At 36.2% G+C, this 13,901-nt stretch overlaps 1 protein-coding gene across 4 annotated transcripts in view; it reads right to left on the bottom strand.

Moving 5' to 3' along the window:
- Positions 1 to 13,901, bottom strand: part of SNTG1 (syntrophin gamma 1) — a 342,205-nt gene that overhangs the window by 157,792 nt on the left and 170,512 nt on the right. For all 4 annotated transcript variants that reach the window (XM_027638780.1, XM_027638782.1, XM_027638783.1 and 1 more), the window contains exon 2: positions 9,439 to 9,493. In XM_027638780.1, coding sequence (XP_027494581.1) covers positions 9,439 to 9,465 — 27 coding nt within the window. In that variant the 5' untranslated portion in view covers positions 9,466 to 9,493. The remainder of the gene's footprint in view (positions 1 to 9,438; positions 9,494 to 13,901) is intronic.

Below are 13,901 nucleotides of genomic sequence, written 5' to 3'. Positions count from 1 at the left end.
AAAGGTCGAGGACAACCTTTAAATAGCTCTATACAATGTTCTCCACTGACAAACTGTTCTGTCACTTCTACTCCGTACTGAACACTCAAACTTTGGAATCGTTTTGCCTTGGATGCCGGGAGCAAATGTGTATAACTCAGCTATGACTTTGAAAGTGGCTCTGACGTTGTTTTTATTCTTTTTAAACTAAATAAGAAGAAATAAAAATTAAGAGTTCTATGCATTGAAATCACACTGGGGTCAGTGAAAGCTCTGGTCAAAAGTCATCATACACCCTTTTTCTAATATTAAGGTGTCTTTTTTTTTTTTTTAAACAGAATGAGAGAGAAACTGTTTGACATGCACAGACAAAATAAATGGATCACAAAAGGAGTTAGGTTTTCAATACCACTGAAAAATGCCCTCTCATACATAAAAATGTTACAATATTAAAATAAAGACAGAGTGGTTCTATCCTTTTAACTTCTGCTTTACAAACTAAGATGCCTCCTTGCTCCACAGAGTTGTGAAGTAAGCAGTAAGTGACAATGGTAGTTGAACAATGTGGGCTGTAAATAACTATGGTCAAATAAAAGGGGCTAGTTACCACTTATATAATGTCTTCTGCAGAAGTTTGTAAACGTGTCTTTCCTCCTCCTTGGATAACTGGTAATAGAATAAATTCTGCATCTCATACACTGAGTATAGCAACTCTGACTTACATGACTGCACATTTCTGACTTGGTCAATAACATTATAAAATTTCCAGAGTGTTTCTACAAAAGCAAAGTGGCTTCTTTGGGGGAATTAGAGTCAGATAACCATAGCAGACACAGTTAGCCATTAGAATAAAATTAAAATTCAAGTCAGTTTCTAAATGCATGTGGGCTGAGCTTTTTCAGTCTGAACAAGGGAATCAAGCTTGGGAACAGCAAAATATTTTGGCCCTTGGAAAGATTGATCACACACACTCAGGGACCTTATTTACATCAGACACTCCAAAATGTAATGAACCACTTCACTGTTGTTGGGCTTTATGAAAGCTGGTTTACGATACAGTTCAAAATTAAATCTTACATTATACTACCTCCTTCCCTCTCCTACCTGAAAGCAGCATTAACAACCACGTAAAGGAGAAGAATGTAGTGGAGTTTCATTAGGCAGCTTCAAAAAAGACCTTGTGAACAAAGACTGGGATTTAATTATTTGGTTTAATTTTTGTCTACTGAAATTTATTTTTTTTCTGCTCTCACCCAACCCCTTCAAAGCATCCCATAAACTGAATCAAATAAAGATATCAGCTCCTGCATCTTTATCCAGAGCTGGAACTTAGGGAAGACAAACTGTATATATAATTTCATGTAAATTGCTGTGCACATCACAATTTTCATTCATGTGACCTCAGTAAAACTATTCTCATTGAAAGGACACCAACTGTCTAGCCTATACCCCTGCCCTCTCTTACTCTTGAAGAGCTTAGATGTGTGTGTGTGTGTGCGTGGTGTGGGGGTGCAGGTCTATGGCTGGTGTTAGCTTTTGTTCCTGGTACTAATTTTTAAGACACTCCATGTGGGGGTGTGCTAAAATTCTTCCCTTCAAGCCTTCTCCATTTCACTAATAGAGGAGCCTACCCCTGGTTTGCAGCAATAAAACAGCACAGGGCACATCAGCTGAGCTACTGTCACCATCAGTGTGAGGTCATGCAAGGCATCCCCTTGTGTTCAAGTGTGTGATACACTGCATTACCTTACAGCAGACATGGATAGAGAAGCATAGTTCAGCTGATAACAGTTTGTTAAGCTAATACAACCTGACTGTATCTTTAAACCTGAATCACCAAGAACATTGCCTTATAAATAGAGTTTGGCACCTGACGGGAAAAAAACAGAGTGTTTGAAGTCGCAAATTTTTATGAAATGGATGAGGTGTGTTAAGGAAGGCATAGGGAAGCAATATAAAGCAATATAAAGCAGGGGGAAAAAAAGAGCTTCCATATGGGAGAAGAGCCTGTGACTTCAAGCAAAAGCTGTGATGAAGAAAGGTAGAGGCACCTAAGTAACAGATGCAGAGAATTTTGCACCTGCACAATGCTGCCTCTGCCATCTCATTCTATATCCTTTTAAACTGAGTTAGACAAGAACACTGATATGGCAAGAGCTGATGTTCTTGGAACTGCTTACAGTTCCTGAACTAATATTAGTACAAGAGGGGCTGAAAACTGATCCCCCTTTGCTTTGCCACACCAATCTGTGGTGAACTTTCTGCTTAAGGCCACTATCAGAGAACAGTACAGGTTGGTAGAACCCTTAGGGTAGACTGCTTCTCTAAACAATATGGTTACACTTTGATCATTATTAGCAACAAGGCAGTGAAAAAAGGCCATTTAAAAGTCTTTTCCAATTATACCCTGACTTATAGCACATTGTCCATATGTGCTGTGTATAAGATCTGGCCCTAATAACTTTTCTAAAAGGAATTTAGAAATTCTTACATACTAAAGACAGTTTAGTGCAATATATATGGCCTTAACAAATATTTAAGAATTTCAGAGGAAACACAAATGAAAACTGCAGTTTATACATTTATGCTAGCAGCAGTCTCTACCAAACACATATCAAAATAAATATTGTAGAAAAAACATCTTTAAAGTTATCTGTTGATTTAGAAGTCAACTTCCAATATAGATTTTTTTTTTTATTTTACTTTTTTTGGCCTAAATAAGTCTGCTGGCAGATTTTCTGTTGAAGAAATTTTTTTTATTTTTTTATTTGTCTTTTTTTTCTTGTAATTTATGACAAAAAAAATTCTAAAACATTTCCTGTGTTGTTCTAGAGGAGACTTATCATTTCAGGCAATTTTAAATAGTCATAATTAGTTTTCAAGACACAGATATCTTTTCATCTATACTATTTTATCTGTCTTTTGCCTTACATTAATAAAACAATGTATTTAGCTTTGCTCCTTTATTTTCACAGCAGTAGGAAGACTTAAACATGTATCCCAGAATAATTTAGTCCATGAACTAGTTGAAGAAAGGGAGATAGGAAAAAAAATCTCAGCACATTTTCTATGCAAGGTGACCTGGATTTTTAGTTTCTTTTTACTGATATGTCCTAAAATAAACTAAACCTCTTCAACTCAGTTTTAAGTCCTGAAATTTATTTCTACTATCAAGAACCTGATACCAGTAAGGAGAATGGGTTTCAGAGACTGTCTTAAAAGTTTATGTAGTTCCTTCAGATTAATATCTACCCTTTTGGATGCTTATTTGAACTGAGGCTGACCTCTGAGTATTTGGAGATATGCCTGTCACTGCTTTATAATCACAAGTATAATAATAAAAAAAAATCAATTGAATCAGAGGCTTAAGAAAGTAATGGCAATGGATTCAAGAGGTAGGAATATGTGTCAAAGCCACATAAAGGATGTTTTTTAAATTGTCCAGCTACACATTTTGTGGAGGTGTTGCTAGATTAAGTGAAAAGCACTTATATTGTCAAAAATTGGAATGTAGCCCAGACACACTGGGACGTGTTCAGCTTGTCATTCAGAGACTCTTCTATCAGATACCAACATTTTCCAATCCAAAGGATAGCAAGTCCATTCCTGCATATGTACACTCCAATCTGAAAGAACCGCAGAAAAATTCTGAATTTCAACTTGAACTTATTTTTATTTAATTTGTCAAGTATTTGCCAGGTAGGTGTTTCGCTGTAGTATTCTTCATAAGTGATTTTCTTGAATGAATAAATTCTCCTAGAGAAAGTCCTTGTTTCACACAGTCTGTAATTCAATGTGTAAATTAGGCATTTGGAAAAATATATGTATATTTATGTAAGTATATATATATGAGTTTCTTACTGAACTAAGGTACTTTTTTTTAGAGCAAAAACTTTCATTTTCTGACCCTATAAGGATGCCATTTTGATTTCTGAATTACCGATGAGCTTACTGGGACTAGAGAGTTGAGGCTAAGAGGTAAGATTACATAAAATTAAAGGCTATTATGAGAACATGCACATTTCCTCAAATTTACTTCACCCACTATATGACACTCTAACAGGCATTGTAATTACCAGTCATTTTCCATCTTGTTATTTTGGGATTAAATTATGAGTTGAAATTTCATTTTTAGAAAAATCCCAGAAACCCGAGGTTTTAAAAATCTCAGTATTGCTATTTAGTAAGATTTATAAACAAAGGAAAACAGCAGCTCAGGTTGAAACGCGTAAATCATAAAATAGCATGAAGGTGACTAGACATGGACCAAAAATGTGTGTAACAGGCTTTAGGGAAGAAAGCCATGAGAAAGTCAAAATATGGCTTAAAAATTAAAACACATTCTGTGAAAAGAAAGAAAAAACCACCAAAAAACCAAACAACTAGATGGATGTTGAAACAGAAGTCACTAAACCTCTGATTAGCACAATGTATCAAATTATAAGGTTTGTGAAGTCAACAAGAATATTCATAGAACTCATAAAGCAGAGGAAACACAAAAAGTTTACCAATTCAAAGAAATCCTTCAAACAAACAATGGACAGTTCTGTGAAAACAGATAAATAGATTATAAGCATGAAAATGAATGGGGCATTTATTAACTTAAATAAGTTTGATGTTATATTCAAGGAAAAAAAAAAAGCCAAGCTATTAGAAGTCAAGAATGAGATATCAAAAGTTAGAAAATTAGAAAAGTTAGAAAGCTGTTCAGGCAGCTTGTTCATAAAGTACATGGAAAATATGAACTTAAATAAAAAATTAAAAAGTATCTTGGGGAAAATGTCCTTATGCATTATAATCATCCCAAGTCTGCAATTTCATCAGAAGGGTACTTTCACCGCAGAGGACAGTATTATGTCAGAGACTGAGGCTATCTTCCAAGAGATAGTTTTCAGAATATAGAATAAGGTCAAGCAAGTACAGGAGAGCATTTAAAGAACCCCGTGACTTCATGATTTATGCCCTTGTAAAGTTCAGAAAGCTCAGGATAAAGGGTAAAAGAAGAGGTGGTTAGTCTTATGGTTTAGAAATCGTTAAGTACAAGAAAAAGTACAAGATCAGTGAGGGAAAGAGTATGGAATACAGAATAATCAAATATGACACAGTGAAAAACTTCCCACAACTAACAAGCGGAGAAACTACCAAAAAAAAATATAATTTTCCCCTCATCAGATACCAGATAGTTTTCCTTAAAAGAAAATGTGTGTATGTGTGTAAGGCCTCCTCTTTCTGTAGTGCCTTTTAAATTGTCTAGCACAGAAGGTATTTTTTTGCAGAATAAAACTACTTTGCAATGCCTTGAAAGGCAGCACAGCCTAAAGATAAGATGCTTAGGGGAGAAAGTAATTATGAGGACCATAGGAACCATCTTTAGATTGACAAGAAACTCTATCTGTCTACATATAGGTGTGTTTAAGCTCTATAATAGCACTGACTGTACCATTCAGACCTGCAGAAGGAACTTGGGCACAAAGAGCACATGCAGGTACCTACAAACACACAAGACCATTTCAGTGTCCAAATCCCACTAGTAGACACCACAAAAAATAAGGGATGCATGAAAGCATCAGTACTGTGGAAGAACTAAGATTCCTTCAGGGACACCCAATGCACTAGAGCAGCAGATATTTTGAATTAATGAAAAAAAAATTGACTATGTCATGAACACTAAAAGCTGTGCTTTCACCTCACAGTATCTATGTGGAATATTTTGGTTTTATGCTAATCAGAACACAGCTCAAATCATTTACTGTCACTAGTACGGATGGAAGTATTAACAAGAATCTGAGCTCCAGTTGTCATTTTGGGGAGAGTGATCTCAGTTCTACAGTGGTGGTTGTTACAGCACTGGGAAGGGTGATAAGATACTCAGATGAAAGGAAACAAAAAGGGGAAGAAGAGGAATATCAAATAGTCCAGATGCTTCATGACAGCTTTTATCACCATTATCCAAAACTGTTCAGTAACTATTTTGGCATAGAAGACCAGAGATATTTTTCCAAGATATGTAGTACGATTGAGAATTTGATACAGTAGGGGATGGAAGGGATAGAATCCTGAAAGTTTTAAATGTACTGATCAGTTAACAAATTAAACAAAATTACCTTGAGCAAAGTGTACAGCTACCTTATGTTTCATGTCAATATTTGAAATAAATAAAATAATATCAAAATCTTTGTGGCTTGGAGTGACTAAACTATTGCCAAAGATGTGCCAAGATGGAATAGAATCACAAGTTAATTAAGGATACAGTGCCACAATGGTATTTTCCTTTGTCACTACCATCACTTTACTAAGCTCAAACACCAGATGAAGTTTTGGTGACAAATCTGGCAAATTTTAAGGTATTAAGGAAATTTTATTAAAAGTAATAGCTGAAAGGTACATATTGAGAATTGAAATACCTAATAGAATGGATGATTACACCTCATACTGACCTTGTGAAAAATCTCATTAAGTAATTAATTAATACTTGAATGGTGCAATTCGAAGTCCAAATAACACCCTGTCCAGTTCCATCAGCCTATTGAGAGCCCATTACCACAAGCTCAGAGGACTCTAGGAGCAGAATGGCAGGTGGGAAGCCAAATTATTGACTCAGAAAGGGACACTCAGTCTCTGTCCCCTGCTAGGGCTGTCCCAGGACAGCTTCAGCTCCAGTGTCAGTGTGATACCCCTTATGATAAGAAAATACCATAGCACCTCTTGCATTGAGTCGAGGTCACCGCAAGGGAGCATGGGACACACTATGGGATGTAGTGTTGGATTGCACGAGAGCTATCATGGGATGTTTAAGGAAGGATGCAAAGGCAGGAAAAGGGATTCAGTCTCTTGGGGAGGAACAAGTATGGGAAAACAGAGAGTTAATGGGAAAAAAAGTGGTTGGTCATATGTAGTTTTCTAGTCAGTGTCCTTGTCTGACCATGCCCTGAGCCTGATCTATGCAGTCTGTCCTATTGTCTTTAAATTACTTTCCAATTTTTTTCCTGGGTGAGAGATTCTATAGTGTGTGATTGCATGTGTGTGTGTGTGTGTGTGCACATGTGTATGTGAGACAGACACAGTCTGTACCAGCAGCTGCAGAGAGGGTGAGGCCTCAAGGGCCTATGAAAACTGGGATTCAGGGGTAGCTGCTGGGCACACTGTCTGGAAGGACATTTGGAGGCATCCACAATGTACATAGACATATATTTTCAAGAGTGGACCTCAGTCCTGCTCAGCCAGAGAGAGTAACAGTCGTCGCTGTCTGTGCAAGTGCTCTGTGTGTTGGTACGTGATCTGTGTGGCTGGTCATGTATGTAAGTATATATATATATATATGGATACATGTAGTGTATGTGTGTGCCCTGTCTGCATATGCCTATTGGGGATACATCTTCACCCTCACTACTGTCTGAACCTGGGCATACAGATCTGCAGCATGCTCTGCTCTCATGGGCTTTTAGATCCAGCTCACTGTATCTTCCCCCAAGCAAAAATCAAAGTAGACGGTGCATTACAATGATAGTGCTAAGGTTTCAGTTAAAAATTGCACTATGTGCAAGTATAAGGCTGCTGATAATTTATTTAAACATAGGCGTTTGATGAAAGTGGGTTGAAAGTCTGTATTTTATAAACTTCAGTTTGGGAGGAAAGAGGTAGACCGTAGCCTCAGAAGTGACACCACTGACCCTGTAGCACAAAGGCCATTTTACACAAAGCATATAAACGGGTTGAATCCACCTAATTTAATTTTATTCATCTAAAAGCTACAGAAGCCTCCTTAGGACCTCCAGATTATGAAGCTTTTTTAGGATGTGTGGAATCATCCTCTCCTTCCTTTGTCTGTCATGGAAGCTCCAATAAAGTAGTTGATTTTTTAAAGAGATACATTTGAAATCAATGCCTCCTTTAGAAGCTAGATACAGAATGAAATAGATCTATCAATGTACTTGCACTGTGAAAACTAAGGACGCACATGCCAAGTCATCTTCCTGTGGCTGCCCATGTCATTACTGCTGCTGGGCACAGGCTGAAGTTAATTGCCACTAAATAATCTCTACTAGTGTACAGTTTAAAGAATAACAACATAAAAAAGTTCTATGAAAATTATATCTACCTCTCTTCCTGAATAAGTGCATTCAAAAATAAATCATAAAACCCAAACCAAAATGCCCTTAATTACATGCTTTAACTTTTAGTCAGCCACGAAGTGGTAACAAAGTTGAAGCAGATGATCATTGCAGGTACCTTTCAACTGAAAATATTCTATTCAAAAAACCAAACCTAAAAACTAACAAGAATGCTTTCTTCTATGCAAATAATCTGGGATACATTGCTATATAACTTAGACTGTGCATGGATCTTCTGAGGTATTAAAGCCTGACACGTACCACCCTGGACAAGCATCACAGTATTCTTTCCCAAAGACAAGTTTTACTTTAATATTAGTTTTTGACCCTACTACTCCTTTCAAAATGTCATCATGATTTAATGTTCTTTAGCCTGCTTATTTTCTCTTCTCCCCTGATTTACTCCAACGGATTCTCAAATCACAGTTGGTTTTAGCTGCGGTTAGTTCTTGGTTCTACTGCTGTTCCCATCCCTTCACACTTGAAGTTCTAGCCAGTTTTCTTGTTCCCAGTCCTAACTTCCTAATCACTGTTTGTGGTTTTCTGTGTATAGGTAATTGTCTTGATTTTTTAATTATAATAATGCATTGACATCATTACACAATTTGGTGTAAATGGTTCTCAGTGTGTCTGAATTGCTGAAGTTGTTAAAACCATGTTAAAAGAACTTGTTCACAAAAAATCACTGCATAATAAGATGCCTTTTTTAACATCTACACATACATTTCATTTGCTTTCTTTAAGGCAAAGTTAGTACGAACACAGAAAGCAAAGCACTTCCCTCATCTCTAGTGGAGGAAGACTGACGTACTTTGCATTGACATTATGAAACTATACCTATTTTAGGCAAAAATTACTCTCTTACCTCATTAAATCTAAATGGAACTGCTTTTCATTTTGGTCATCTTCACAGCTTCTTCTCTCTCCCAACCCACCTTTTTCCCACACTTTTACACTTCCCCCTTGGTTCTGCTGAGCAGCACCAGACAGATTTCTGACTCCATTGATGTTTTTCTTTGTGTACAGGCTTTCAGCTATAAACACTTAACGAAGAGCAAAGCTCACACAAAACATAGCTACCTGCACCTACATTGTGCCTAAAGAGGTACATTGTAACAGAAAGAGGTGAGGTCTAGTAATGAATACGCCTGGAAAAATTCTTTTATCTTCTACTACAAAGTCTATCTGCCACCATGAAGTGATCAGATGAATAACTTATCGTTGATTATATAATTCCTAAAATTTCAGGAAAAAAGGTTAAAAAAAAGAATAGTGCATCTAAAAAGGATTAAAAGTTCATTGGGTTTTCATTCTACTATTGTTTCAAAAGAAAAATATCTGATCCTACCTCTTCACAGGCAGTCCTGAAATCCATGTGCTATGACACAGCAAGTGATATTTGTCTAAAATGGAGAGAAAGATTTCATTAGAATGAAAAAGCAAAGCATAGAAGTTATCTGTCTGAGCTGAGCAGTTGCAGTTCTCATTGTTAGGTCCAGTTATAGACATGTCTTAAAAGGAGAAACGATCAAAGTTGCATCAGGATTAGGAAGCATAGGATGTTAGAAGTTGTTCCTGGCTCTTATAAAGTACACAACCTGGTTTCCTTGAATATCAATAGTTTGCAATCAACATCTCTTCCCTTTCACAGGGTATTCAAATCTACTTTTCTTACTGCAAGTTGTAAATTTCTTTTTTTTTGTTTGTTTGTTTGTTTGTTTTCAAAAGTAAGAGTGTACTTGGAAGTAACAAAAATAGAGACAACTAAGTTTTGTTTTTCAGAACACTCTTTTTTAAAAAAATTTTTTTTTTTCTTTTCTCCTCTAGTTGAAAACCACTGAGCACCAATACCTTTTGTCTCACGTTCTATTAATATACCTAATCTCTCCACAGAAGTCAGTGTCATTTAACAGTGTACTTACTTTGCAGAAATATTTATGAGTTGAAAAACAAATGTTAGAAAAGTCAGGAATATGTGTGAGTGCTGGCAAAATGTCACACCAAATCCTGTGATTATTACTTTGCCTGGCCTTTACCCAAAGTATTCATCCCAATGCACACTTATGTATTCATTTATTTATGTGATAAAGCCACTGGAACAGGATGTTAGCAGAGGCTAATAACAGTGTCCTGCTACTTATTCTACAATAGAAACACTCATGCATCAGTAAATAACATTTTCAGGAAACACAAAACAGTCCTGGGCAAAACAGTAATTTCATTCAATGGCTGGAAAAAACAATCATGTTACAAAATTCTCTCCATCAAGTACTTTATTGCTGTTCTGTATTAATTATGTGCTTGCAATTATTTGTATTAGTACTCAAAGTTCCAAGACAAAATTTGTCCCATTAACCTAGGTTTAAAATAAAATTTAAAAACTGTACTGACATAGTACAAAAATGTAAGTCCTAACAATTAAAATAAAGTCTCTTAATAAGATCCCGTCATTAAGTCTCTTGATTTATTTTGCTGCTCTGGATGCAGTTTTAATAAACTGAAGCATACACACACATATGAGGTTAATGTTCTCTATTTATTGAGCTCTGCCTGGTTCACAGCCCATACTCTAGACTAATTTCTAAGAGAGCTAGCCTAGACTGGCTAGGTTACAATTTAGAAATTTAAAAAGGACCCATCGTCATTCCTTCCTTATCAGCTTTACAAGAGCACCAAGACCCAATAAAGAACTATATCTGTAATTCTGCTCCCGAAATGCTCATAAAAAAACAAGGTCACTATTACTGTCTCAAAGATTTTCTCTCTGGTGGGACAGTCATTGTGCAACAAAGTGTTTTCCTTGTAATCTTTATGACACTTTTTTCGGCTGAGTAAGCTGAAGTGGGAAAGAGGCTTCACTCACCTTAGCAAAGTATTCTGAGGACTTCTTAGCCTTCTGGAACTATAAGAGCACGTATCTTTATAAACTGAAGTATTGCACAGTGCTCTCCTTTCTCGGGCCCTGATTATGTCAGGTCACTAATTCCTACTGCAGTCTAAAGTATATATTATGTTATGTTCTGCCTTATTAATAAACGTTGTGAAAAGTTTGGGTTTGGGCAACTGGTTTCACAGTCAATGACAATTCCACTTTGGTTCTTTTTTTAGCTACTCTGATCTAAATCTTATCTAATCCAGGTCATTTCCAAAACTCAGTATTACTCCATTTTCTTCTTTGTTGTTTTTACGTATTATGCATTTATTTGCTTATATCAGAAATATTTGTATTATCACATAGAAGAACATTCAAGAACAGTTAGGCCTTGCAACTGATTATATATACAGCTCATAATCTAAAATAACTTCTAATTCTGCTCAGGTAATAACGTAGCAATGTTACAAGTATGAAGCTTTGCAGGAATACAAAATTCTTTATTGAAAACCTATTTAAACCCTTTTTAAACCCTTTTAAAACCCTTTTAAAAAACTCCAACATTTTAAACACCATTGCTATTAACTTTAGCATGCTTAAAATTATTTCTGAAAGGCAGGACCGATAGTTCTCTGTCCTATGGCACACAGAGCCCTTGGCCTTTAGAAAGACAGGTCATAAATAATAATTGTCTCCCACTACCTGTTCCTACTTGACGAATCTACATGGTGAATCTTGGTGATACTTCTTCTCTCTACATGCTACATTACAAATAGGTAAAATAAAATATACTACAAATACCCTCTAGACATACATCTACTGAAATAACGTCTCTGGTACCCACAGAAAGGTCACACACAGAGTTTTCTCTGGGAAAGCTGGATAAGGCATATTTTTATGATCTGAGACAAGAACTTTTGCTAATAAAATATTGTCTAAAATGTAAAGCTGGAACTACACAATTCTCAACACAAAATCACGTTCATTGCAAAGACTGTACATGTTTCTCAGACGTACGATATCTCAGTTACTAATCTTTGCTATATAGCTGACACGGCTTCTGCTTCCCTCTGTTTCCTACTAATTCTCATCTGCAGCTGCATACAGAGAATTTAAGCCCATTATCAATGTTCTTTTTCTGACTATCAGCAATTTTATAACACTTCATATTTTACAAACACCACATAGAAGGTTTGATTACAAAGTGCAGTACCTCATAAATCATCTCAGAAATGTCATTGTTTCCAGCATTTACACTTCGAATAAACACTCAAGATAATTAAATTAGAGGAATACAAATCATGCATCATGCAGAAATGTTACATCTTATGCTCGTAAAATTTCTCAATGATTAGTCATTGTCTCCTCCTACAATACATGAATAAAGGCAGAAAATAGAAACCTAAGTAATTTAAAAAATAAAACACCTTTAAAATTATAAACCATGAAACCCACTGCTTACAGATATTCTTGATAAGCTTTTGGCTAACCTCTGCAACCTCATCTCCAAATCACACTTTCACCTGAGCGCCTTTCCAGCTCTCCTAGGAGCTCCCTTCAGCCCCACCTAGACAGCCCACCGGTTACCAGCCCATAGCTCCATTAAGCCTCAATGTTTGATTCTCTTTTGCCCCTCCCCACCCTCAGGTTGCTTTAGGACAAACTGCTCTGGAAGGTGAGAAAGGAGATGCCTGTGGCTTTGAAAGGAGGAGGTGCAGAGGAAACAGCTTCAGGACTAAGCAGAGTGTGCAGGCGCAGAGGGAGGCATGAACAGCACATATTACTAAAAGAGAGAGAATGGATCCAAAAGCAGTGAGGCTCTCTGAAAGGACTGGGAACCACTACAATAAAAGATACGTAAACAAGCAAGCTCTGAAAAGTTTCTTGCCTTCCTTTCAACTTGATTTGCAGTCTGCATTTCTTCCACAACTGAGTTACCAAACTTATGTAGCTCACCTCTTTTGATGCACAAAGAAAGCAATATGTTACAGACAGATTGGGAAGAGAATTTGACACTCCCTTTGGCAGAACAAGAGGTTACTTAATATTGAAGAAACATTTACCAAGCAGTATTATTATGGCATTTATGTTCTAAAGGGAAATCAATGGCTAAAACATAATGGTAAAAATGAAGGCTATGGCAGCCCTCAGAGACAAAGCTAATTTAGGATAATGCACTGAGCACTTGAGCTTTGCTCTGATCTTATAATAAATCAGGTCATGTTCCAGTAGTATAATAGATGTAATTTCACAAAGTACTTCCATGACTGAATACACCAGTATACTTAATGTAATAAGATAGCAAACAAAAAGAAAATTCCATGTGCACACAACAGTAAGAAGAGACACTTTGTGAAGTGTTGGAAATAACACAAGGAAAAGCAGGAAATGCTTAGTTCTCAAGGTTACTGGTACAAAGTAAGAATACAATACTATATGCACAAATAACAAGTTTATGGAGAAATTATGCATTATGAAATGCATTTTAATTCAGCATATGGCATCACTGCAGCTTGTATAAGTCTTACTTGATGGAGATAAGTCACAAGAAATTCTTATTGTCTGAGAAATATCTGAACTGCTAACTGGGAAACAGACCATGTTTCAAAGGCAGATATACTAGATCAGCAACTACTTATGAAGTAGTTTACTACTAAATTTCATTTTTGCCTTTTCAAGTCCTTCATCCATCTCCATTCTTACTAAAATTTTTTGTGCTCTACATTGTGGAGATATCTGAAGGAGATCATGTCTGTCATTTTTGTGTGTGTTAGGAAATTAAACACACATACATTTTTAACTCTGCAGAGCCTTTAGCGATAACTAAAACTAAGCCCAAAACCATCTCTATTAAAAATAGGGGAAGTAGAAATAATCCTTAAATATAGCACAGTCCTTTGTGCTTTACAGGAAATAAAAATACACTTTGGATAAAAAGA

The sequence above is a fragment of the Corapipo altera genome, unplaced genomic scaffold, assembly GCF_003945725.1.
Source record: "Corapipo altera isolate COAL_440 unplaced genomic scaffold, ASM394572v1 49, whole genome shotgun sequence".
In the NCBI taxonomy this organism is placed as follows: domain Eukaryota; kingdom Metazoa; phylum Chordata; class Aves; order Passeriformes; family Pipridae; genus Corapipo; species Corapipo altera.
This window is presented reverse-complemented; position numbering and strand designations above follow the sequence as displayed.